The sequence below is a fragment of the Oreochromis aureus genome, linkage group 5 (genome assembly GCF_013358895.1).
Source record: "Oreochromis aureus strain Israel breed Guangdong linkage group 5, ZZ_aureus, whole genome shotgun sequence".
NCBI classification, from domain to species: domain Eukaryota; kingdom Metazoa; phylum Chordata; class Actinopteri; order Cichliformes; family Cichlidae; genus Oreochromis; species Oreochromis aureus.
The window spans coordinates 3,368,636-3,393,134 of record NC_052946.1 but is presented as its reverse complement, the minus strand read 5'-3'; the positions used below and the strand labels follow the sequence as shown (position 1 = coordinate 3,393,134).

Here is a 24,499-nt window from a genome sequence, read left to right as displayed (position 1 = left end):
GAAGTCGTTGTTGAATACTGAACTTAATTTACAAGTAACCAACGCAAAACACAGACAGCAAGTTCAAAGTGATGTGGACCAGCTACCTGGTGAGAGTAAACAGAGGGGCTGTATCTGTGTGGACTTTTTGTGGAAGAAGCCATGGACACTGCCTGCATCTCATATCGATCTACATCTGAAAACAAAACAGGACAATCAATTCCACCACTAAGAAAAGAGCAACATTTTAAGTAAAATTAAAGAGCAAACATAGATATTTCAACAGTTATTAAAATATAAATGAATCAAATTGCTTGTGACCATTTGTTATATTAAACTATAGATTTTCCCTTGCTTTAGAATGGCACATAGCAGGATGTAAGGGACTGCCAAAGCCAAAAGTCATTTCCCAAGTACTATAAAATAAAAAAATAAAAGAACACGCTACCACCAGGTTTTAGCTGTTTGAGGTGCAATGGGATCAGCTCCTACTGTACAAAAGAAATAAAGACGCCAAAGATGACGATTACTATATTCTTTGGGTGTCCTTTAAAAAAACAAAAAAAAAAAAAAAAAAAAACAGTCAAATGGTACCCAGCGAACAGTAAATACTCATTTTCCTTGAAACAGCCATCCCTAAAATACTGCTATATACTAGGCTATCTATTAAGTCTAACAATATATTCTTGTTGTTGTGAAGTTTCGAATGCATTCATACCAGATTCCTTCTCTATGGAGCCTTCACTCCTCTTGTAACTCCGGTCCACCTTGAAGCTTCTCAGCACTCGCTCTAGAACCCCCTGGCCTTCCCTCAGACGCTCAACAGTAGTGGGGACCATCCTTGGAAAACAGATAACTGTTAGATCTGTATTTATTTATTTATTTATCTGCTAGGCTCTGAATTATTGCAATTAACATAGCCGAACATGTACTGAAAGGTCAATTTAGTGAGTCATCCTTAAAAGGACTTCTCACCACTGGTTGTTGCTGTCCTGGCGTCTGGACTGCACTGACAAGCCCTGGTGCTCCGGAGGACTGACTTCCTCTATGTGTGGGACTGAGGTGGAGTGTGCTGAGGATGAGAAGGTGCTGTGTGGAGATGCTGGAAGCGGCATCTGCTGATGGTTATGAGGATGATGGGACTCCTTGTTGTAGTGGGAGCCAGGCTGTGTGGGGGTGCCACCCAGAGAGGAGCTGCTGCTGGCTGGCTCCGAGTCACGACCACTGCCCTGCTTTCTCTTGCGGTATTCCAGCAAAGACACCTATAGCAGCAGAGGGAAGAGGGAGTCTGTTCAAACCCTGCTGCTGAGGAACTGATGGACTTGTATAAATCTCACTTATTCCAGGCTGCTCGCTCAATCACACCATTCACCAAAACTGCACTGAGTGACAGGCAGACCGCATGCACCACGCTAGAGAGGACTCACCTGAAAACCGTATTTATTATTAAAGAATTTTTAGAGAAACACCTTCACCAGCAGGGAGCAACGATATCTGTTGTTCTTCCATGAACAGACTTGTAGTCACGAGAGACTCAAACACAGCATACTGTGTGTCGTCAATGCAATGTTAGTACATAAGCTTTGACAGAGGAGCAAGCAACTTTAAATGCACCACACCATGATGCAATCACGCTGAAACAATAACTACGAAAACATATCCACACATACGCACGACACATACACACACCTGCACTGTTTACAATGAGAATGATAGTGCTCATCCCAGCTTAATGTCATCATGACACATAAAAGAACAGACAGAGGGTTATGAACGAGGCAGGGGAGTGGCATGACCACACGCACACATACACATCATATATATAGTATATGTATAGTATATATATAACTGACATGGATGGCTCTTGCCTGAATCTTTCAAGCAGTTTAACATTACATGTGAGGTAAGCTACAAGGCTGTACTGTCAGGGGGACCAGATGTCAGGATCAAGTTACCACAGAGCACCAAAAGCTATCAGTTAACCCCCCCCCCACTAAGGTCTACAAATGGTCGCCTATTCAAAGAGCATAAAAGATGTTTAAATGCCAAGCGCAGTAAATTATAAGATTTTTTTTTTATGCTTCTGTTGATTTTGACAACAACGCAGAGAAATAACAAACTTAAACGAAACTTAGGTTGAACAGTAAACAAGTCAATGTGGCTGACTGAAGCCAGAATTAGGCTGTGGTCAGTCTTTCTAGAGCATCGGTAGGCAACTCCAGGCCTCGAGTGCCGATGTCCTGCAGGTTTTAGATTTGTCCTTGCTGCTGTGTCCACAGCTGATTTAAATGGCTAAATGACCTCCTTAACATGTCTTGGAGTTCTCCAGAGGCCTGGTATTGACATAATCATTCGATTCAGGTGTGTGACCCAGGGTGAGATCTAAAACCTGCAGGACATCGGCACTCGAGGCCTGGAGTTGCCTACTCCTGTTCTAGAGCATATGACTTAACCTACACAAGTGGCTAACATCATTGCCAGCATTTATCCATATGGATTGATTACCTTGTGCTCGTTTTCCAATGTTTTGTTTTGCTGCAGTGCCAGCTGGTAGAAACCAATAAAATGCTGGGACTTTCTCTCTGGTTGTGATTGTTATTTTCTAACAGATGAATTCAAACACTGCAGCTGAACAGTACCAGGAAACGCACAGGAGGAATCGATGGTATTAAACAGGCCGATCGCAATAGCTGAGGGTTGTGTCACCACAACAGTTATATTTCCAGGGAGGTGCACATCAAATTAAAGCGTAGGATTTCAGAGGGGTTTGAGATTACAACACAACTAAGGCACAGATTTTTCGTTAAGGCAGTAAGGAAGTAAATGTTACTGGCTGTCTGAGGAGCAATTGCTGCTTTACTGAACTAAGTTTCTGCAAGCAGCTTCAGAACAATTATCAATCAGATTAATGAATGTTAATCTATGCATGTGTCAGACCCTTGATCCATCCTAAGCCCCTCTTCTGGTGCCACGTGATACTGTTTTCATTTTTGGCAGGGAGGGTTGCTGTAAACCACTTTGACAAATTTAGCCCCTCTTACAGTGGAGGTGGATAAACCACAAGTCCCAGTTTGGAAAGAGCCATGGATGAGATGGAGCATGAGCACACCCAACACCATCATGACGATTTGTGGAGTTTGTCTCTTATGTTGAAGGCAATGGATGAACCTTACACACTTCAATGAGCTTGACTGAAATGGCAAAATAACTCTTTCTGGAAACTACAGAATCATAATTCAATGTAGGTTTTGGAGAAGGAGAGTGGGCAGAGCTGCTGGAGCATGGCGTGGGTGTTTGTATGCAGATGCAAAGAAACAATATTTACATGCACACTTCTAAAGATGTAGTTGTAGGGAGAATATTCACCATATTTTGTACTGGCTTGTATTCACTTCTTACAGCTATTGCCTGGTAATCTGGCTTCCCTGTCAGCAGACTAATGGTATGCTGGTTGGCCCTCTGCCTTGGAAGAAAAGTGGAAGAGAGACTTGGCAAAGAGTGTCAAGGAGCAACGAGGAGGAGCAAGAGGAGGAAAGTAAAGGAAAAAGGAGGAAGGGTAAAATCTACAGACTGGAAATCATTTCAGATACACATAAGAGGTCAGCTTCTAAATCCCTGTGATGTTTGGTTTTGAATACCGGACACAGGGGACCAACAGATTTAAGACAAAGTTAATGGGCAAACAGAGCAAGGGGAAAAGCACATCATGAGGTCTGGCTTTTCAGTTTGCGTTTCACACTGAAGTTATTTGTGTCTGAGAAGAAACCCCTAAGATTTACCTGCAAAGCTACCTCAAACATCTTTTCCATGTATCATTAAGATATGGGGAACTTGCCTTCTTTTTTTGTGGCGGATTGCTGGTGTGAGGCGGTGTGCCATTGTCAGGGTAGCCTCCCCCAAAATGGGGCTCTCCAAACGGTGACATGGACCCGGGACCCACTTCTCCAAACAGGCCCTGGCCGCTTATGGAACCGTGGAAGGAATCTGCAGGTGAAAATCCCCCTTCTGACTGGGAGAGGTGTCGGTCGGTGGCTGTCGGGTTGCCCAGGTTTGCGTTGAGGGGAGAGCAGGTATATATGAGATTAAACTCTGTCCTGAAGGCCTGCTCCCTGTTTTGGGGGTTTATGTCCGAAGAAGGGCATGACAGTGGGTTTAGGGAACTGGTCCCTACAGAAGATGGGCCCTGCGAATCTTGGCCTGCAGTTCCTCCAGATTGGGAAAAATCGTCCGAGGTCATGGCAACAGGGCTCTCCATGTTGGAGGGGAGTGACAGGTCTGGGAACTGCGGCCGAGAGGCATCAAAGTCTGTCTGAAGACATGGCTGAAGGATAGGACAGAGGAAACGGGAAGAACAAATAAATAAACTTGATCGTTACGTCAACAGTAAAGCCATTTCCTTTATCGGTGCCATGATATGTGAGAAGAAATGTACCTCAGGGGATATGGACTCGGGACGATGGACAGGAGATGCCTCAGGGGATGATATGTTCTAGAGAGAAAACAAAGTCTTAGTGTCAAACCAAGCGTGTGTCTTTTTCTGAAGTCTAGCAATCTGTCCAAAACCAAGAGATTGAGATGTTTAGGGGTATTGGCCGTCAAACTCTTACACACAGCCCTTCTAGAGTTTGCTGCTGTGCAACAAGATTGAACAACTAAGTGAGGTAATGTGTTGTTGCAACAGGTCCTGACACAGATGAGTCAGCTGAGCAGAGTGCAGCTCCCTCGGAGTGACAGAGATACACTAAGGAAATTCGTACGGTACATCACTAAACCCCTCCTTTGTGGCCTGTTGGATTTCACTGGACTTTGATAGTAAATGAGCTCAGGAGTCAGAAAACTGTGGATATTTATGCCCTTACTTCAAACTGCAACGGTGTGTTGCAGCGGCTGGCAGGCAGTGAGGGCATAGGTGAATAGGCCAGACCGTTGGGCAGAAGGGAGCCACAGGGAGTCTGGAGCAGTGGGTGGAGGGAGTCCTCTGGAAGTGGAGGCGTGATGGGTGATAGCGGGCGAAGCAGGTGGTCCGAGGGTGCTGGTGTTATTTCTGTAATATACTTGGAGCGACGCTTTTTAAAAGGTGCGGTGAGTTCTGTGATTTTAAAAACATGACAAAAACAACACAAGAACGTTAAGTAGCCTAGGACCACAGTTACAACAGTCAAACATATTTGCAGTTACAAACAAACTTTTCATTTAGTGCAGAGTTCTGAATCATGCTTCACTGATCTCCTAGCTTTGGTGCCTTCAGAAAATTCTCAGCCAGATGGAGGTGTGGAAGCAATTACCACTGGATAGGGGGTTCGGCGTGGATCTGCTACTGGTACTTTGCTGGGAGGAGGTGGACTCTGTGCCATCCTCCACACTGGCCGAGCAGCTCTCATCTTCCACCTGTTTGATCCATCTCTGCATAAAGATGACAACAACAAAGGGTTTAAGTGGGAAAAAAAAAAAAAAAGGAAACGGACAAGAACACATACTTGTCTTGCCACCAAATGTGAAACATCAAATTTGTGTGTGGGATGCACACCCACCCATCCCAAAAACACCTTTTTCCAAGTTTACCTTTTTGTAGCAGCCGTAAGTGCCGTCCATTTGGAGCGGACGGGGCCGGCGTCTCTCTGGGTTGAACGGGGAACCGAAGCGGATGTAGTGTCTGGGTGTGGTGCAGATGAGTGATGACTGAGAGAGACCTGGAAGCATGTTCAGCGTGGTGGCTAGAACTGTGGGGTCAGTGGTTATCCGCAGTGGGCGCTCAACAGGTACCTCCTGGTGAATTCTCTCTCCTCCAGGAATTTTGTCATTTAGCCATTCTGTCACCAGGTACTGGGAAGAAAAATGCAAAGTTACATTCGCATAGCTCATCGAAGGTAAAGGACTTTGTATTACTTTTAGTAATTACTTTCTGTATTACTTTGTAATACAGAAAGTCTTACCTTCTTGGTCTTGGGGTACCGCAGATTGCCTCTGTTCATGCAGTTAAGGCCTTGGCCATCTCCATCTACAAGATGACCACCCAGGCTGCTCTCCCCGTGGCTGTGTTCAGCACCGTATGCACCCTGACTTCCCTCCTCGTCCACAGCAGCACCCTGATCTGCTGATGTTGGTGTTGTTGCCCTTGCTGCTGCAGCTGCTGCAGCTTGTTGGGCGAGGGCTTGGCGTTGCCGTCGGGCACGCTGGGATGAGCTTGACCGGTAGCGAGATATTCGACTCTTAGGACGAGGCTTGGTGGGTTTTATGGGTTTAGGGGGAGCAACAGGGGCAGGCAGGTTGGGGAGGGAGGGTTTTTCTTCAATAGATGGTGCTTCCTGGAACATAAATGCAATGATTAAACTGGCTCAATATAGAACACAAAAGAAATTAGAAGTCTGAAATTTTCTTCGTGACTGACCACAACATAGGTGGTGCGTCGCGTGCTGACCCCAACTCCAGTGTGTTGGGGGATGGAGGAGTTCCCTGTGGGGTTTCCTGCCCCATCCTCACTTTCTAAACCCTCCTCCTTGACTTCAGCTCCTCCTATTCTTCTCCTTCTTCTTTCGAGGATGTTAAGAGACTATGTGGATAGGCAGAGATGCAAGTCAGTGTTATGTGACAATTTTTCTTTTTTGAATTACCGAGAGTAGACAACTTAAATCATGAAATGCAATGTAACTTACTTTTTTATTGGAGATGACCCCATTTTCATCAACTTCTCCTTCGTCCCCCTCTTCCACCTTAACCTCATCTGTCAGTCTCTCCTAATTGCACAGACAAGCATCACATGAGGTAATGACCTTAGCTGACAAGCAACAATTTGAATCATCTAACTACTTCTAAAAAACCTCAAGCCTGCACTTTACAAAAATGTATTAAAGCAGTGTTTATAGATGTGGCGATGTCTAATCTAAAGCTAATGTCAAACTATTATTGCTGCCTAACCTCAACGCTGAACACAATTATTTGGAAAATCAAATCTAACCACGTGCACCTGCGCGCAAACACACCTCTGTGTCACTGGTCCCCTGTAGATCGCTGGTGTCCTGTTGCTGCTGCTCCAGCATCTGGTTTCCATCAGCAGCTAGACTGCCCTCCAGCTCTTTCCTTCGTGCTTTTCTCCTTCGTGTCTCAGCACCAATCAGAGGGGAAAGAGGCGGCAGGGAAGGGGGACTCACCAAGCTATCCCTAGGGCTCAGGTTGTGCTTCTGCACTGGGCAGTTTTGGTTGCTTTTATGGCAGGCACAGTCCACTTTGTAATTACTGTTATTTCGTTAAAAACAAACAAACAAAAAAACAAAAAACAAACAAAAAAAAAAACAATAAGAAAACAGAAACTGCTGATTAAAAGAAAGGAGAAAGGCAGAGAGGACAGCAACTGACCAGCTATTGAACTCGTAGTCAAATCCAATGGTGACCTCAGCGTCTTTCATGATTTGCCTGACGGCATAGATGCACAGATGGATCATGCCCTCAGCGATCATATGCCGGACCTGTGGTAGAAAGCAAGGGTTATGGGTTGTTTTAGCTGCAAAAATTAACTGAAAACTTCAAACTTTGCTTACTAGCAAGCATTTAGATTTATTTTACAAAATGCTTAACAGCTGACCTCGGCATTGGGTGTACAAGACCTCCTGATGAAGCGGGCATCATTTCCGAAAGTCCTGGCATCAACGCACATCTCTACATCATTAAATTTTGAGTAGAACAGCACGAAAGGGTAGGGTCTAGAAAGAAAAATAGAGTGAAAAGCTGTTCACAGGTGAAACAATAATGTATTTAGACAAAATTCCGATTACGTATTTTGTAGTTTAGTGGCTCATTAACAATTACTTTTTGAAGAAGTGCCCATTGACTTCAAACTGTTGTTTGAGCATGACCTTTCCCCGGTATTCAATAATGAGCGTGTCCGGCTCCAGGTTCTTTGCTGCTCGGAGGATCTTCCTGTGTTTCTGCACCCGTGTTACTCGGCCAAGCTGGAGCTATAAAAGTTATTTTTAAAGAGACAGCCAAACATTAAAAATATTATACTTTTTCCTTACCTTCTTTCATAAGTACATGGGGTATAAAGTAAACTATAAACCAAAATCTTGGACTCTTGGACACAGACTGCAGTCAGTGTCTGAAATCCTGAAGAGCAAAGGAGCAGAAATATTGCCTGAAACAGAGAGGGGTTGGCCTTAATGTCAGAGAGCAGCTCCTGTTCAATCCTTTTTCTTGCAAGAAACAGCCAATCAGAATAAAATTTCCTGGAAGGGGGGGAGGAACTAAAAATGGGCTATCAGGTAGCAGATGAAGTGAAAGACTGCACAGAGGGCCAGTATAACAAATAAGGATAATTTTTAACTGTCAATCAGAAAAGGTAACAGAGGATAAAATTAATATCACTGTGTTCGTTGAAAACAGAATTGCGATTGGATCTTAGCAAGCAGCCAGCAGTAGGGACGGGAATCGAGAACCGGTTTTTGTAGAGAACCAGTTCCCAGTAGTCCAATTCCTTGGAATCGTTAGTTTGGTTATCGGTTCTTGTACTCTTGCTACGATCAGCTGATTTCAGTTCGTGTGTCAGAGGAGGAAAATAGTGGTGCAGTCTACAGCGTGGATATGGATATTACTTTTATTACATAAAAAGGATGAGAGCACATTGGTTAATTGGAGACTGGTCCAGGAATGAAACAACTACCTGTTCATGTTTCTACAGTAGACTCACCGTGGCAAATGCTTAAGTCTCTTTGTTGTGGTTTTCATCTTTGCTTTGTGCCCATACCTAGCTACTAAGAGTAAGATCCTGTGTCCTTATTAGGATAGGGATTTATGTTGGTGTGTGGGGCTGTAGCCTCAGGTTTATATTGTTAATTGTAATTATGAGACCGTGTCTTTCAGGTCATTTTACAGAGTAAGATGAAACTAACGTAATGAGTAGTATATCGAATGTCTTTCTCCTGGGTGTAATTAAATAACGTACTGCATTACTTTTAAGTATTATGTCTAATAAGTTTTTGACTTTACTTTTTGAGTAACAACCCCAACACTGATCACAACAAAGATGGGAAAAACATCCAACATGCACAAACATTTGACCACACAGCATGTAATTAATTTGCATGAATGTAATATCTTTGATATGCTGCTCAGAGATGATGATGTGGACGACTGTCAAATTGGAGCCAATGAGAATCGATAATTCAATTCAATAAAACTTTATTGATCCTGAAGGTTGACCTCGAAGGAAATTGGGTTGGAATGGAATCAGAATAGCTAAATTCTTATTAATTCTCATCCCTAGCCAGCAGATTCCATTAAAACCAGTAATGCAGACATAATGGCACAACTAAGTCACTTATCATACAGACTGGGATCTTCTTCAACATTTTTTTTTAAATCTATCCATACAAAGTTTTATTTGTAGGACTGACCTGCATCTGTGAGCCCAGAACTGTATTGTTACAGGTCAGCTCAGTGCGGTTGATGGTGTCCATAGCATCCATTGAGGCATGTATCTGTGTGGTTGAAGCAGGTGTCATGGCACCACTTTCGCCCTTTGAGATGGTGGCACTGGTTGATCGGTGAAGCTGGAGCAGTGTCTGCACATCTGCGCTGTACTGGTTGGCAAGAGCCTCCTCATACTGGTCTGTCCACTGGCGGATCCTGCTCTCCCATCCCTCTTCTGTGTTCTCATCCAACACACTAGCCTCTGTGGTAGAGTTCTGTACAAAAGCCATGATCAAGAGAACTGTGTAAGAGTCTATGTGAGATGCACAGAGAGGAATATTTTTTTTTCTTAATGGGCTCTGTGGTCTAGAACTGTCTAATCTTACCTTCATCCTCATAGACTTCCTAGAACCCTCTCTGAAAGCCTAAAAGAAAGAAAAATAAACCAATTTAAATAGATGGAGATTTTATCATAAAAACTGAGCTGGGGTCAATATAGCAGTACAGGAAAAGCAGCACAAGAGAAAACAAAAAACAAACTTCATTGTGGGCCTTACACAATGTAATCTTATGAGGCAGAGAGGGTTTGTGTGTCCATGCATGCATTGTGTGCATTAAAAATGATTTTCTTAGATGAAACATTAAAATACATTAAGAATAGCTCAATCTGCCCCACCTGCTAGCATTATATTCAGTTAATATAGTCCCAATTTCAAAAACAATCACCAATCAGTTGAAGTTTATAGGACAGGAGGATCTCCCGGAGAACAGCCGACTGGCATTGGGAACCACAAAAGTAATGTAATGAGCCTGTGGGGAGAGCTGTGGGCTAGCTAGTTAGCATCGAATTAACTACAATTGTAAAAGAAGAAAGAAGAAATTTTAATATACTTTCATTGGTTCAATTAAATTTTATTTATATAGCACCAAATCACAGTCACCTCAAGGCACTTAATATTGTAAGATGCAGAGCATGCAATGATAAGATGAAGCCATGTAGAAATATTAACAGTCACCTGTGTGTGGGAAACTGTATTTTCTCATACTCTGCTTTACTCACTTTAATCTTCTTGGCCTTCTGTGTTCCACGGGCCTTCTCCGTGCTCTTCTTCCTCTTTTTCGATTTGCTCCTTTTGACTCTGTTGACAGTGAGTTTGATGCTGGTTGGTGTGTGCTGGGTAGCAGTATAGGAGATGGTGGAGGGTGACACCTCTTCATCACCACTCTCTGTTGCGCTACTCTCTCCAGCTACAAAAAAAAAGAGCAAATAAGCAGGTGTTGATAAACCGCCTTCTCTGAGATGCAAACTGTAGTTTATAAAGTGAACTGCGATACCTGAGACATTTTCTGTTTTTTTCCTGTGTTGGCCTTTTACTCCTTTCCTTCTGTCCAGTCCCCTGTGATACACAAGGGCAACAAAACAAATCAGACAAAAAATGAAAAGTGTGTGATATCATAAAGGCTTTTACAGCACGTTGTATTACTGCCACAGCCTGAATTCAACAAAAAAGGAACAAAGTAACTGAAAAATAAAAGAGAGACAGGCCACTAATCAATAACAAGAATTTTGCTCAGCTAATTTTCTCTTATTTCCATTAAACGGGTTAAGTGCTACACACTTGTACCAGTTACAGCAGTTGGAACCTACGCTCCAGCATTCAGACGAGAAGAGCTTTTACACATCTTACCTGCAGTTGTCACATTTGATGAGCAGGCCGTCCGGCGTCAGGTTGCAGTGACACCAGGAGGCCCCATCCTCCTCTGAGGAGCTGTCGCTGTCGGCCGAGTTGTCCTCAGTAGTATCGTGATAGTGAGAGCTGCGTACCACGCCGTTGAGATCCATACGGGGAATGATGGTTTGGGAGAGCGGGGAGGCGGGTGGGGTTGGGGGAGGGGGCGCGCCATAGTTGTGATCCTGACAACACACAACGGAAGACTGTTGCATCTTCAAACAACGGGTGTTCAGGCAAAAAAGGGAAACGGAAAATGGAGATGAATGAAAATGAGGGCAAAAAAAAAAACAAGTATGTGAAACAGTTCAGTTGTTAATACCAAAAGTAGCGTGTGGTTACAAAAGACTAATAGCAGGACTCTTATTTATATATCTAAACTAGAAACATCACCAGTTCTTAGTTTTACTCTTATTGTGAAATCATAACAGAAGACACTTGAAAAGATTAGGAAAAAGGAAAGATCAGATAGATTAAACTGGGTCATTTTAAGCCATTAAAACATTCACAATTGTACACAAGTAACCCCATTATGAAAAGTAATACTTCAAGAACACATGCTATGATTAGAGCTGATGATTAGGGAAGAGCTGTATGAACTCACAGCATATGGTAGCCCCCGATACCCATGACTCTGTGCGCTCCCACAGCTGTGGTTGTTGTAGTTTTTCTCATTCACCGCAGGGCTTGCTTCAACTGACTCAGGGCTGGAAAAAAATAACATAAAATATATATATATATCTTTATTATTTAAAACATTGCAAGTGACATAGATAATGCTGTAGACATTTCCCCAGTTTTTTTTTTTTTTTTTTTTTTTTTTTAAACCAATGTTACACAAGCATCTGTTTTAATAAAGATCAGTCACTAGATGGCACCAAGATCCTTAACTCGCTGCCCTGCCTGGAAGAACAGCAATTTAGGAAATGGAATGTGGGCCGCCATTATGTTATGCAACTCCCTCGCCCTTTAGTTAGGGTCTAACCAGACAGGGAACAACCTTTCCTACTCCCGCCTCGTACTCCAATACTGAAGCTAACGTCAAGGTAAAAAATAAATAAATAACCACTGTGTGTGTAGTGTGTCTGTCCTTTTTTTTTTTTTTTTTTTTTTTTTAAAACTCCCCTGCCTGAGCTTTGCAGGAAACTAAAGGGGGCCATGAACAGGGTTGGATGGGAGAGGGGCCAACTGCATTCCAAATAACCTCAGTCACGTAGGCAGAGTTACCTACAAAGAAGTGGCAACTGTGCTCACTTGATCTGTCTGTGCACATCTTCTCAGATGCTATTCAATAGTTTGGGCATGGAGAAAAACAACATACATCTAGCGTCTTAATAAAAGAGGTGGAAGATAAGAACCTGTGACACAGGGAGAATAATTCCACTCTTGGATATTGTCTGTTACACAGACAAAAAGAACAGCCATTGGTTGTCTCAAGTCAACTTAAAACAACCTTGAAAATTCATTTTAGAAGTCAGTTTTTCAGTCAAGTCAAAATGTCACACCTGGTATTTTTTTCATTGTCTATCAAAATACGGATGTCATGTAATATCATGTACTCTATTTTTACAGTTTTAAGTTCAAAGTACAAAGCAGTCCCCTTAAAAATGATTTCAAAATAACACATTTGATTATGCATTGTGTAAGCGGTTCTTGAATTCATCTTAAAGGGCACTGAGGGTGCAGCAGCGGTTTAGCATCATATTCATACTTTGTTAGAAACAAATAATCACATTTTCCAAACACAGGAAATGCCCTTCAAACAGAAAGAAAATGTTCTGCTTTATGATTACTGCCATTGCTTTCAACATTTCTTTTGCCCTGAGCACTCAAGCTACTTTACTCTGTTGCCCTTTGCAATCTTAAATTCCTTGTTCAACCACATTAATGCTTATGTTTAACTAATGATAAGCAGCTAGAACATTATATAGTTCCACATAAACATTAATCTTTCTTTTCCAGACATCTTTGGATAGTTGAAAACTTATCTGATTCCCTGTTGTGCAGTACAGTAGCAATACATGTAGATAATCAGGTTAAACAGGAAGTTTGTTTTCCTGGCACTCTTGTTCTATTTAAGCCATGTTACATCCGCATGTGAGTATAAGAAGTTAGTTAGTATAAGAAAGTTGGGAGACATTTTAATCAGTAGAGCTGATGATCTTAACAACAAAACCCAGCTCTTACAGAACATTTCTTGCAAGTCACACCTTGCTGAAACTGACTACGTACTCTGATCCAGCAGCCATATCTGAATAAGACGTTTCAGGTGTGGTGACTCCCAGAGCGATTACTATGCTCATGACGTCCAGCACAGCGACGCGTGGGAGGGGGGGAAGAGGGGGGAGGAAGGGGAGGGGAAGGGGGGGGACAGGATGGGATAGGGGAAGGAGGAGAGGTGAAGCGAGGAATCACAGGGTCCCAATTACAGCAACAGACCACTCCAGAGGTGGGGTGCCGCCGAGCCGTAGCCCACGGCTCACGGTCATGGGGGACCTGAGAAAAATGGGTACAAGACAGACACGCCATCAGTTACATACAGATCCATTGCCTGAATACAGACAATCAACGAATGGCTCAAAATAATCAATGCATCTTGGAATTAACTGCATATTAAAGTCTCAATGATAGACATGTCATCTTCTATAGGCAGCTTTGTGTGTCTAGTATTATAAAACAGGAAGTATTATTGTGATTTAACTGTAATATCAAGAATGGCACAGATATAAAACGGTTCCAGTAAGGCATCAAATGCCAACCTTTTTGCCCCATTTCCTGACAATCTTTGACCCGAGAACAGTTTATTCACACTTCATATCCATTTCACTTTTTTGCATAGCGTCATCCAACAACTATTTATCCAAACCTATTGCCTGACATTTCAACTGCAGTATTTATCATTTACATTTACAAAGTCAGATTGTTTACTCTTTATGTTTAGATCATAATTTCTAACTGCTAGCTGTATTTACAGCTAATAATTTTCGAATGTCTTACAAAACAACTGTTTGATAAACATAGTATTTTTTTTCTGTTATGTTTAGCTAACATTTCTGCTCATTTATCCTTATTGTTAGCTAACAGTTTCAACTTCTCGTGTAGGCCTTTAACAAAAAGGTTTCACTTGTTACCAGTACCAAGTAAGGTATTTTTGTATTCATTTGTTTGTGTATTCATACAGGTTTTTCATGACACCTAGCAGTTAATTTACACTTCTTGTTCTTAGTTTTGTTTATTGTTATATATATTATTGTTATTATAGTGTTTCATTGGGGACTGGACCGTTAGTTACTTCCCACGAAAGCAACCCCCACTCCCACCCATGAGGGTACTTGTACCCTTGGTTGCAAATCACTGCAGTAAACCAAAGGGAAAGTGTGTGCAATGCCAGGAACCTGGACACACAGCTAAATGGAATGCAGCTGTTAATCATTTTCATATTCAGTGTGGTTTTCCTATTATGGAATGACAGTGTTTGCACTGAAAAAAGGCTACAGACTTATGTTTCGTGAAACACAGACTCTATACCTACTCAAACAACTTTCCTTGTGACAGCTGTTTGATTAAACAATGAATAAGTTTCTGAGTTGCCTCCAACAATAAATTTGTTTCAACAGCTTTCCAAAGGTCAACATTAATGGTGAAGTCCATATTTCTGATTAGACACAAAAAGAGGACCACTAACTGAATGTACATTCCCTAATGAAAGAGACAGGGCTTGTTTATAAGGGCACTTTAACATATATAAACATTAATATATAAACAACAGGTTACTGCCTTGACTGAACGGTGACAGTGTTGTCAGGTTGTCACGACCACATAACCTAAACATTAAACAGGAAACCCACTGTTGCACAAATAACGAAGAACCAAATTTGCTGAGTCATCTTGACAATAAAGGCTTCATGTAGTGGAAGAGAGCTTTTGTCTGCCTGCGTCTACAATGATAGCTCAATATGGACATTGTGTGACGGGCCCATCTCTTATCCATACGGAGGCGTTTAACATGGAGGAGGGAGGTGAGACTATTCAAAGAGCAGAAAAAACAACCAGGGGATTTACAGCTCTGCTTACACTCCCATCAGGATGCAGTAATGGAGAAACCAATAGGAGGCGCTCTTTTGCCCAGACAGCTGGAGGGGTGAGTCATCCAAGATGAGGCCCATCCCTCTTGTCATGTGACCACACTTAGCTGAAACACTGACCCACACTGTATCTTGTTCTCCTGCTTGCGCTCGCTCAACAACCCTGACAGAAGCAGAGCTAAAGGCAAGAGCTGCAGAAAGAGGAACAAGTCTTCCTGTGCGCTGTTCACACGACAATGAGAGGATTTGGCTCTCACCAAGGTCATCCCCTGGTCAAACAAGCATATACACAAGCTTATAAAACCCCATAGTGATAAGATCCACTGCAACAAGAGTAAGCCCAACACTCAAACAGGCTGCTTTAATAGCAGGCATCCATGTTAATTAAGAACGACAGGAAGCATGACATTTCTAGAGTGGTCCCTTGGCTACAGCGAGTGCTGCCCTCGCGCCCCAGCCCCAAGGCAACCACAGAAAGATTGGGAGCGTCCAATAACGTCAAGGTCAGCTCACTGTCAAAAAGAATGTCAGCACCATAGAGCTGAAAATGCATGCGTGCCTATGCACATGGGTAGGTGACAACAAGAACAGCTGCCATGCATCTATCAGATAAGGACAAGACACATACACACATTTGCTCATTCAGGAACTGCTCCTCTTTAAGCATGACTTACTGGATACATAAAAACAAACGACAAGCACAGACAGACAACTGAGTTAACTGAAGTTTGCATCATATTTAGATATTTAGATGATGGCATGTAATAGAGCGCCTCATTCAGAGGCTCTTTAGGCTGCTGGGGATCCCTGTGGAAGATCACTGCCTCAGAAATAGACACCTTGGGCCTACCCAACTCAAAGTCTCACTACTTGGGATCCTTCCAAAAGAACCAGACGGGGTGCTAGGGAAGTAAATTCCATACGAAGAAGGAAAGCCTTTCTTTACCTCGCTTCTCCTCCCTAACACCACCCTCTCTCCCTTGTTCATTCCTCAAGCCATGAATACTGGGCTCAAATTACCAAAAGGCTCAAAGTCTTTTCACTTCAGTAGAACAGAGGCCATTTTGGAGACAAGTCCAAAGGGGAGGAACATGCACACAAAATGAACAGCTCATAAGGAGACACATAAACTTCACTCAAATCTCTCTCATAATGCCAGACGAGTCATTTTAAATTGTTGGTTTAAATAGTGAGCGTATTTCATATAGTGACTAGCATGCATATATATTATTAAAATATGACAAATTAACATCAGAAAAACTAATGAACTGTGTCTGAATAGTGCATGACACAATGCGCCACACTATGAATAATGCACGCTGCTCACGCACTTCACTAAAAGTTAAACTCTAAAATAACAAAACAAAACATTATCCAGCTATTTTCTTATTTGAAGTAGGTCACGGGAGTAGCAGCAAGGAATCCCAGACCCTCCCTCTCGTCAGCTACCTCCTCCAGCTTAACCAGGGAAATGCTGAGCCTTTTCCAGGCCAGCTCATAGACATACCGTATTTTCCGCACTATAAGGCGCACTTAAAATCCTTTAATTTTCGCAAAAATCGACAGTGCACCTAGGGCTGTTCGATATAACGATATATATCGGATGACAATATAAAAACATCTATCGTTTCATTTTACGCTATCGTTTGTTTCGTGGTGTCGCAAAATAAACTGTTTACGGCAATATTTTTACATTATTTTGATGGTCACTGTAGCGGCTATATTAATTTCCTAAAGTTCTCTCTTTCTCTTATTTTTAATATAACCACACTACAGACGGACAAGCGCTTGTTTTTATGCGTTGTCGTTAGCAACAACGACGGTAAAACCACCTCGTGTCCGCTTGTTTATTTTCCACATAAACCTTTCACAATAAAGCTCAAGATCCTGTTGAAACTTTTCAAAATAAACTGAATTACGTGAAAGATGCAGAGTATTTACGGATGAGAAGCAAAAAAGAGCCGTCAGGTGCTAAAAAATAAACCTTAGACTCAAACGTTAGAACAGGGTTTTCCCCGCAGCACGCTGTGTAATAAATACAAAGAAAACGGCGGCCGTTACCACTTATGTCTAAAAATGTATCGTTTCATGCATCAGTTAAAACACTCGACTCCAGGTACATGACGCCCAGCTGGAAACACTTCACGCAAGTCGAGCTGCCCGACATTCACAGAATTTACAGAAAATATTACATTTTTGTGATTTATATCGTTATCGGACGATAGATGTCTTAATATCGGGATATGAGATTTTGGTCATATCGCACAGCCCTAAGTGCACCTTATAATCCGGTGCGCCTTATGTATGAATTCTGGTTGTGCTTACTGACCTCGAAACGATTTTATGTGGTACACGGAAGGGCTGCACGATTTTGCATAAAATGAGAATCACGATTTTTTTGCTTAGAATTGAGATCACGATTCTCTCACGATTTTCTTTTCCAGTATAAATATTTATTGCACTTATTAACTGCACATCAACTTCGTAACAGTTGAGACTGAACATAAAAACAATAAATGAACATAAAAACAAATGTCTCACATTTTGTCGTTGCAAAATGTTGTACTGCTTGTAATTCCGTCTCCACCGTTGCTCGACACTGCGTGTATAGAGCAGGTAGTGCAACATTTGAAAAATAGTTGCGGGACGGCACTGTGTAGCGTTTGTCTAGGGTGTTGATCATTTTCCTAAATCCCTCGTTTTGCACAGTGTTGATGGGAGCCATATCTTTAGCCAGGTGATAAGTGATAGCCTCCGTAATTTCTTTGTGCCTGCGGGAGTTCAACGGTTATGGGGAAGCACTGTATAAGGTTCCCGTTATTGATGTGGTTGACCGGGACGGATTTTCTCGTGTCACTTTCTTGGCCTTTACAGCTTCGTCATCTCTCACGTGCTCTTCGTTGTTTTTTCCCTGCCAGCTGGCTTCGGTATTACGTGGTATAAGGCTCCGCCCTTGTCATTTGTTGAGCAGGAAGAGTGAGCGCTTGTTTTCATGCAGATTATGTCCCGGATCAAAATGCGGTACAATCGTCATCTTTTTTTTAAATTTTTTTTTTATTTTAAATCGTTGTCATTTGGAAATGAGATCGCACATAAGTATGAATTGAGATCGCGATTTTCTAACGATTAATTGTGCAGCCCTAGTACACGGCGCTCAAAAATCTGTTAAAAAAATGTTTTAGTACGACTTTGGTAAGCTACAAAGCCGCACCGCTTGATGGATTGTCGGAGCATTATGGCTACTGTAGTCAGGAGCCTCACGGAGTAATCTGGGTCCAAAACTCCGTCCACTTCAGGTCCCAAAATCAAACAGACACTGCGGCATCACTGAGAGTTAAAAGCTCTCTAAATTCTTTCATCTTTAATAAAATGATCAGTGTTGCTGCTTTACCAGGTGTAACAATTAAGTTTAGCATCCAGGCATCCATGAAAACAGAATTTATTAAATTAGAAGTTAGCAGGAAGTTAGCTCGCTAGTTTCCACCTAAACATGATATAGCATGTTCTGACAGAGATTTCTGAAAAAAATAAAACGTACAGCTCTGCTATCACTTCCAACATAAATGAAGACAGAACACTAAACAGCAGTGACGTTTGCAGGGTTACTGAAGTTGGGCTAGCTGATATATAATGATGTGCTATGTGATTGCTAGCGACACAGCTATGTTAGCATAACATAAACACAGTGAAGCTGGAGGGTGAACGCCAATTTTTTTCCACTCAATAAAAGTTAACGTGAGGGTTCCTGATACTGTAAAAGGACCAAACTTCAGGAGAACAACTGAGATAATCCATCCACAATACAAGGTTACTCATTAATATACTGCAACAACACAGGAATGGAGCAGCTGTGAGAGATTTCAACATTAATGAATCAATAGTACAGAAGTTGAAGAAGCAAGAAGAATGAGCTGAGTAAAGTTTTATCTCATTTTGTTTCGCTTAATGCGCCTTATGGGCCTAAAAATACTGCAATATTTCCAGCACGTCCCAGATCTACGCCAGAGCCTCATCCCGGTAGGACATGCCCAGGCGGAACAGCTTACCCTGGAGGCAACAGCCATCTCCTTTTGATGTTGAGTACCGGCTCTACTCTGAACCCCTTCCGAATGACTAAACTTGTCATCCTATCGCCAGGCCAGAGCTCATCCACCTTTCGGAGAAAGCTCATTTCTGCAACCGGTGTCCGTGATCTCATTCTAACAGTGTTAATAATAAGATCAGGCCTAGATTAACAGATTTTTGGCATTTCTCAACAATGAGACGCCATCTGGTGGCAGATAGATGCATAACATTTAGGCCATATATATTTTAAAAAAAAATATACAATCTAACATGGTGCTTCACGAATAACAGCAGAATGGCAAATTTAATCTCAGTCCAGATCATTTCTTCTACTGCAGCACTATTATCCAAGTCTTTATGTAACCAAATTATAACACCCTTATATGGTGGACCATATTAATTTGGCATATAAACAAACAAAAAAATCCAAAACATTGTTCTGAAGAAATGTACAGATTAAGTCAATAAAAACTACAAAACGACAGGAAGTCCAGATTTGGCTTACCACGTCAAACGAGTAACAAAAAACTATGGAGAATGTTCAAAAGTTCAGCATCATACCTGCCGCTGGTAAGCATTACACCAACTTTTTCAATCCCAATACAGATAATGTGTCCTTGAGGAATACAGCTTTGTTTTAGATGGCGCAACTAGCCAACTTTACAAACTGCCCTTGGTAATCGATACCAGAAATGCTACTCCGATAAATTTTTATTCTAATTTTTTCAATGTTCAATGGCAGTGACCAGTTCAACGCCACCAGCCAGGACAATGAGCTGTACATCTCCGCAACATTGGAGAAGGCTATTAAGTTATCTAGAGTACTGACCTTCCTTCTAAAAATGATCCAGTAATGTGGTTGATTAGAACTATACAAGATTTGAGTAGCATTTAAGAATGAGTTATAAAATTCTTTACCCCCAAGCCTTAGAATACGACTGCACTCACAGCACTGGAATACATGCAATTAAATCAACTGAACAAAATCTAGAGCATGTACTGTGGTAATGGTTCACTGGGTGCCTAGGACCATGCCATTTTGTTTACAGTAAAATGTTGACTTCAGTATTGCAAATTTAAAATACTGTTTTTGAAGATGTGCTACACTAAGAGCTAAATGACCTCCAAGAGACAAAGAGCATGGAACTACAGGTACACTACACTACAGGTAGAATACCGTAAACAACCACTGGCTTTGTTTTTCTTTCTGAAAATGAAAGAAAAACAATGCCCGTGGCTAATCTCAGATTTCAATTTCAGAAAGCTTAACCTGTGTGTGTGTGCGCTTTTTTTTTTTATTATTATTATTCTATGTGCCATTGCAATTTTGACCAAGACACAGGCCAAACACCGTGTTTTGCCACCTATAGCTTCGATGAAACCAATAAGTGGTCTTCACAGGCACAAACATAAACAAAAAACAACAACAAACAAAAACAAAATAAACCCCCAAAAAACAAAATTGGATTTTAACAGCATGTCCATGCAGTGTCCACCTGTGCCCGACCAAGCCTCCACAACACGTACAGTCCAGTGAGATTACACCAACCCCCTCACTCTGCCCCCGCACACATGCTGGCTGTACTAGGCAGGATATGAATATATCTGCCATTCCCCAGAAATGTGCAGGTTGAACTGCACTCTAAGCAACAGCAAGAGGAAATAGAAGATGAAGACCAGGCAAATCAATAGGGCCTGGCTTAAAGATAAACGGGATATGCGGTCAGGGAGAGCATGGCTCAGTCCAGATCTTATTTCACACTCACCCAAACAAATTTACAATAAATCAAAATGATAAACACACACACACACTAAACAGGATGTGAGGGACTGTAACATAGATTTGTACCGAGCATTTTGACATGCATTATAATGCTGCTTCGCAGATTTCTCCAAACAGAGAACATCCACAGGATAATGAGCCTCTTAAGGGAGGATGTGAAAAGGTGGCCTTTATGGCAGGTATTTTTATCTATGTAGTTCATTTGTACATTCTAATATGACTAACAATGGCTTCCACTGCCAAGATGATAGGCCTGCACAATAAATCGAAAATTTATTGTCATCGCGATATCAGCCTGTGCGATGGGCCCATCGCAAAAGACTGCGTAAACTGCGATAATTGGGTACCTTAAAATGTTTACACACGTGCTTTAAAGAATTTACCAATCAAAGAAACCCCTTTACACATTTGACCAGTCGAATAGAGCCCTTCACGGCATTAACCAATCAAATGGATTAGAGGCGGAGCGAACAACGCTGCAGCAACGAGTCAGAGTTGTAATGGCTGAGAGCGAGACGCATGACGAGAACGCTACTGACTATGAACTCGTGGCTAAAAAACAGCAGTCCAACAGCCGTCTCTGTATCCGAGTTTTTCAAGTGGAACTCCTTATGAGAAAACGTCGAAGCGCTACAAAGAAATAACAGAGGCCATTACACATTTTTTGGCTAAAGACATGATGCCTATAAATACAGTTAGCAGAGAGGGCTTCACCAGTCTGATACATAAAGTGGACCGGAGATACCGCATCCCCTCACGAAACTACTTTTCCCATGTCGCCATTCCACAAATGTACAAAACATGCCGCAAGACCGTCATGTTTGAACTGAGCCAAGCTGAAAACTGCACAAGCACTACAGTAAAGTTTCCTCTCCAGTTTTGACTTACATCATAACTCCTTGGTGAGTGGTAAAATGATGAACAACTGCATTGAGATCATTTGCAGTATAATTTAAGTTATGTTTATTTAAAACTGATTATAGAGACCGGGAAGGATGTCTTTCAGAATTCAAGCCTCAGAAATTTTTTTTATGGGGGCAATGTTTCAATGTTAAAGTGCACTTTGTTGTTACACTGCTAATACAGCAGCTTTCTTTAAATAAAACTGTTGCAGTAAAACGGAAATTATGTATTCGTTTTGGTTTTTTTTTTGCTATTTATTTTATCGCAAGTCATATCGTTATCGCAATATTGATCACAGTTATCGCATATCGCAGGTTTTCCTAATATCGTGCAGCCCTACAAGATGACATAACAGTTTGTTTCTCTCAAGCAACAACATATTATTATTCTCATAAAAAGAAGACAAAAATTACCCATACAGCTCAATCAGTAGCTTATTCCAAACTGTGTCATTCTCTTCCCTGAAATCTTTGAACCAGGCAAAATAGAACATTTAAATAAACAAGATGAAACATTCAGCTACTTGGGACTACAGACTATCCCTCAATGCAGCAGCATAATCGTGGGCTTCAACCACAATTACAAAGTGCAAGAGCTGCCTGAAACAGATATGGCTTCCACACAGCCAGCCAGCTGAGAATGCTCCTGGAACAAGCTGTGATCTGACTGAGGCATCGGCCAACTGTTCAGGCAACTGCACACAAATATAAACAACAAAGCTTATTCGGCATACCCTCAAAACATGTGGGTAAAGGAACGACGTATGAACAAGGGATGCAAGCATCTGGTCCACATACAGTTAAGAATATTATACACTATAGTGACTTGCAGCTGAGTTTATCTGTCACTAGATAATGCTTCAACTTTAGCCATGATGTGGCTGTTGTCATGCTGAATGGTCAAGCTTCCTGGGAGCGCAGTGTGGCCTGCCATTAACACAACAATGTCCAGCTGCCTGAATGGACCAGGACCAGACTGGAGATGAGAGAGACACAATAGAGAACAAAGGCCAAGTGGGTGCTGTAAGAAGGGTGAGGGAGAGAGCAGTCGACAGCAGGGCTAAACATGACATAAAATCAATCATCTGTTTCAAGCCAAACAAGCCAGCCACTGTCCATTTCAGGCTCAGTAACCCTGAAGAGGAAAAACAAAGGACTAAGCAAAATTCAGACAGTGTCTTTCTGCCACACCTGTATGGTCGTTCTTCCCCTGAAGTCGAAGTCAAATGGGCTGCTATTAAAGACTGACTCAGCGCACCAAAACAACAGCAACATTAAAAGGATAATAACCAACAGGGTTACTGTAGTGATAAACCTGAACTGAAAATTTCTCTGTTGGGGAGCTAACTAAGCTAAACATTTTAAAAAGCTTCAGAGAACACTCGAGTGTTCATGAATAGCAGCATTCCCTTTAAAATACTACTAAATGTGTGAAGAGATATTTTCCAAGGAGTAGTCTAGCAAAGGTATGAGAGGAACCCCCCACCACACACACACAAAGAGGGGGGAATCTTGTTGTTAGGTAAGCTCATGCTCTGACATAATATAAACCCTCTGTCTAACACCACGTGATCTCACTGCATGACAAACACATTTACATGACATTTCCATTTCCTCTTTTGGCTGACAGCATTATCTAGAGTGACACGAGGCCTTGCCCTGCCACCACGTTTCTGCAGCATACATATGCTGTACTAGCTGGTGTGAGACTGCAAGGTGTCACTCAAGAGAAAAGAGTGGACCTTGGCAGCCATTTTGAACTGCTGTTGTATATAAGCCTTTCATAGTCTAAGTGAGAGATATATCTATCCACACACACACACACACACACACACACACACACACACACACACACACACACACACACACACACACACACTCTCTCTCCCAGGTCTAGTTTGCACTGGTCACTCATTTACCCCATTTTTAGTCCCAGTGTTGTGCATTACAAAAAAGGGCATCTGCAAGCAGACTGTTGTCTAGATTGACTTTGGTACCAAAAGCTCTCAATGCTTTTCCTTCTGCTCTGTTTGGGGTTTTTTTTAGGCTTTCTACCAGACTGACAGCACCCTCAGGGCACACACATCCAGATTTGTCCTTTTAGATTTTGCAATCTGATGTTTTTTACAAAACAGCTGGGCAGTTCATCATCATCATCACAGTTATTGTGGTGAGCACTGAAAGAGGCAGTAAGACAGGAGAGAGAGAAAAAACAGGATTAATGTCGTGAAGTCTAAAATGGCTGCCTGCAGTTCAAAAGGTGGACGGGACAGACAGAAACTCTAAGCTGTATGCAAAACCACATACCAGTAGAGAGCAAGATGAGCAATGTGAGGTAAGACAAAGAAAAGGAAATGAAGGACACAACATCACAGTGCACTAAAACAAGGAGAGAGAGAGAGAGAGAGCGAGCAAGCAAGCGAAAGAGACGATTACACAGATTGCCTGCTTCACCCCCCTTCAGCCTTGTGTTTCTTTTTTTTTTTTTTTTAACCCTAGCCGCCGCCTCCTCCTCCATTATTCTCCCAAGAAGCATTGCTTCTCAGCACAAAA

The 24,499-nt window shown here is 42.0% G+C and overlaps 1 protein-coding gene across 4 annotated transcripts in view; it reads right to left on the bottom strand.

Annotated features, from left to right (window-relative positions):
• setd5 (SET domain containing 5) overlaps positions 1 to 24,499 on the bottom strand; it is a 31,831-nt gene that overhangs the window by 3,241 nt on the left and 4,091 nt on the right. Inside the window, exons 2-24 of one of the 4 annotated variants that reach the window (XM_039611864.1) lie at positions 13,344 to 13,607; positions 11,716 to 11,818; positions 11,070 to 11,326; positions 10,717 to 10,778; positions 10,442 to 10,629; positions 9,768 to 9,806; positions 9,366 to 9,656; positions 7,783 to 7,931; positions 7,559 to 7,676; positions 7,333 to 7,442; positions 6,960 to 7,212; positions 6,633 to 6,713; positions 6,368 to 6,529; positions 5,913 to 6,284; positions 5,542 to 5,802; positions 5,265 to 5,382; positions 4,839 to 5,068; positions 4,412 to 4,468; positions 3,815 to 4,300; positions 3,346 to 3,438; positions 955 to 1,241; positions 698 to 819; positions 87 to 175 (exon numbers count right to left, since the gene is read on the bottom strand). In XM_039611864.1, coding sequence (XP_039467798.1) covers positions 87 to 175; positions 698 to 819; positions 955 to 1,241; positions 3,346 to 3,438; positions 3,815 to 4,300; positions 4,412 to 4,468; positions 4,839 to 5,068; positions 5,265 to 5,382; positions 5,542 to 5,802; positions 5,913 to 6,284; positions 6,368 to 6,529; positions 6,633 to 6,713; positions 6,960 to 7,212; positions 7,333 to 7,442; positions 7,559 to 7,676; positions 7,783 to 7,931; positions 9,366 to 9,656; positions 9,768 to 9,806; positions 10,442 to 10,629; positions 10,717 to 10,778; positions 11,070 to 11,326; positions 11,716 to 11,818; positions 13,344 to 13,414 — 3,999 coding nt within the window. In that variant the 5' untranslated portion in view covers positions 13,415 to 13,607. The remainder of the gene's footprint in view (positions 1 to 86; positions 176 to 697; positions 820 to 954; positions 1,242 to 3,345; positions 3,439 to 3,814; positions 4,301 to 4,411; positions 4,469 to 4,838; positions 5,069 to 5,264; positions 5,383 to 5,541; positions 5,803 to 5,912; positions 6,285 to 6,367; positions 6,530 to 6,632; positions 6,714 to 6,959; positions 7,213 to 7,332; positions 7,443 to 7,558; positions 7,677 to 7,782; positions 7,932 to 9,365; positions 9,657 to 9,767; positions 9,807 to 10,441; positions 10,630 to 10,716; positions 10,779 to 11,069; positions 11,327 to 11,715; positions 11,819 to 13,343; positions 13,608 to 24,499) is intronic. The other 3 variants (XM_039611865.1, XM_031749244.2, XM_039611866.1) reach the window with 3 other exon arrangements.